This window comes from Cotesia typhae, unplaced genomic scaffold (assembly GCF_013202065.1).
Source record: "Cotesia typhae breed Kobodo isofemale line unplaced genomic scaffold, CoteBio_Ctyphae contig_48, whole genome shotgun sequence".
Taxonomy (NCBI): domain Eukaryota; kingdom Metazoa; phylum Arthropoda; class Insecta; order Hymenoptera; family Braconidae; genus Cotesia; species Cotesia typhae.
The window spans coordinates 1380435-1382110 of NW_027423756.1; the positions used below are offsets into that span (position 1 = coordinate 1380435).

At 28.4% G+C, this 1676-nt stretch overlaps 1 protein-coding gene across 1 annotated transcript; it reads right to left on the reverse strand.

Annotated features, from left to right (window-relative positions):
• Positions 1 to 379: 379 nt before the first annotated feature.
• LOC141529291 (uncharacterized) lies at positions 380 to 1436 on the reverse strand. The gene is made up of 4 exons (XM_074245794.1): positions 1347 to 1436; positions 1065 to 1205; positions 904 to 990; positions 380 to 825 (listed from the first exon to the last, which is right to left on the reverse strand). The coding sequence occupies exons 1-4, from the start codon at positions 1434 to 1436 to the stop codon at positions 511 to 513; spliced, it is 633 nt and encodes a 210-aa protein (XP_074101895.1). The 3' UTR covers positions 380 to 510.
• Positions 1437 to 1676: the final 240 nt, after the last annotated feature.

The window sequence follows — 1676 nt, forward strand, 5'->3', positions numbered from 1 at the left end:
CGGGTAGGTAAAATTACCGGTTAATTTGTTATTTTGACTTTTGTGATAAATCTACTGTTTCCTAAATTTACTCGAGATATAAACAACTTGAGCACAGGAATAATGTATTTTTTAACCTATCAGCGTGAGTGCAGTGTTGCGCTGCGCCAATTAGCTTAACGACTATTATGTAAGTATATCATTAGAGTGTAAGTGAAACTAAATCTCTCCGCGAATACTTTATACAATATCATATTTTGCCATATATGCCGACATATATATTGTAAAATATAATACGCATATATGTTTTACAACATATATTATCATATATTGAAATTTTATACGTAAAAATATAAGGGAAAAATATAATTTGAATGTATATGAGATCCATATATTTCAATCCATATATTTTTTTATAAAAAATCGGCCAAAATCTCTATATGAAAAAATATATTCAGAAATATATTTTCCGTACATTTTTTTGTTGCAAAAATACAATATAAGATATATTTTTAACGTTATATAATTTTTTTATACGGGGTTATTGCACGATAATAATATACCATACGCACTTTTAGCTCCTATTCCACCATTCGCACCAGCGTGTGGAGTGTAATAAGTATTTGGAATTGCACTTTTAAAAAGTGCACAAATATTTTTTGTTAACCCTAAATAACGCTGTGCAGAAAGACAGTCGACAGTACTCTTATTTTCATGCTCTTTGTGTATTATCAAACGCGCTAATAAATTGCGCGCAACCTTAGTCAACGTTCCGTTTAATTTATAACTATTATTTACATTAAAGCCTTGAGGATGATTCCACAGTAAAGTTAATAATGGTGGTTCCTGAAAAATATTTTGAAATTAATATATTTAAAAAAAAAAAAGAGAAAAAAAGTTTTTGTTTTTCTAAACTTTTCGTACCGGGTTTAAACCGCCGCTCTTATAAATTTCAATAAGATCAAACTGATTGATGTTACACTGCACTGCTTCTGACTCTGAAGGAGGATTCTAAACAAAAAAATTAATTTTATAATAAAAAATCGGGTCATAGTTGCATAAATAAATATAAATAGTTTGCATACCTCGATAGACTTCTGATTTTGAGAAAGTGAGTGTTCGTCAAAACTTTGCCCTTGATTTCCGAGCTGATCAGGAAACCATGGCAACGATTGCGTAGTTACTTCAGTTACGGCAGTCAGATAATGATACTGGAGCTCTTCATCCTAGAATTAAATGAAAATAATTCATTGATCTGCAAAAGAAATAGCATTATCAAATATCCTTGAAGATAAGATATCAAATTAAGGAAGATGAGTATGAGGAAACAAATGAAATTTATTAAAATAGAAAAGGAAGGAACCTACAGCAACTTCTGCATTCATATGATTTGGATCCCCGACTACCTTAGTTGCTTCAGGACATGATATACCGAATGAATTAAGTGGTAAATCCATTTTTTTTTTACTGTGAAAAGGATAGAATATTTGCAATAACATATACGTAAAAATTTTAATAAATAATTTCAAATTAAAAAAAAAATTTCTCAAGATTATCACTTATTAAATCTGAGACATATTTAAATTCACTGATAAAATAAATTTATAAATTACATGCACGTAGATATTAATAAATATATTAAGGAGGATAATTTAGCTTTTAAAAAAATTTCATCTTGAATAGAAAAATTAATTCTT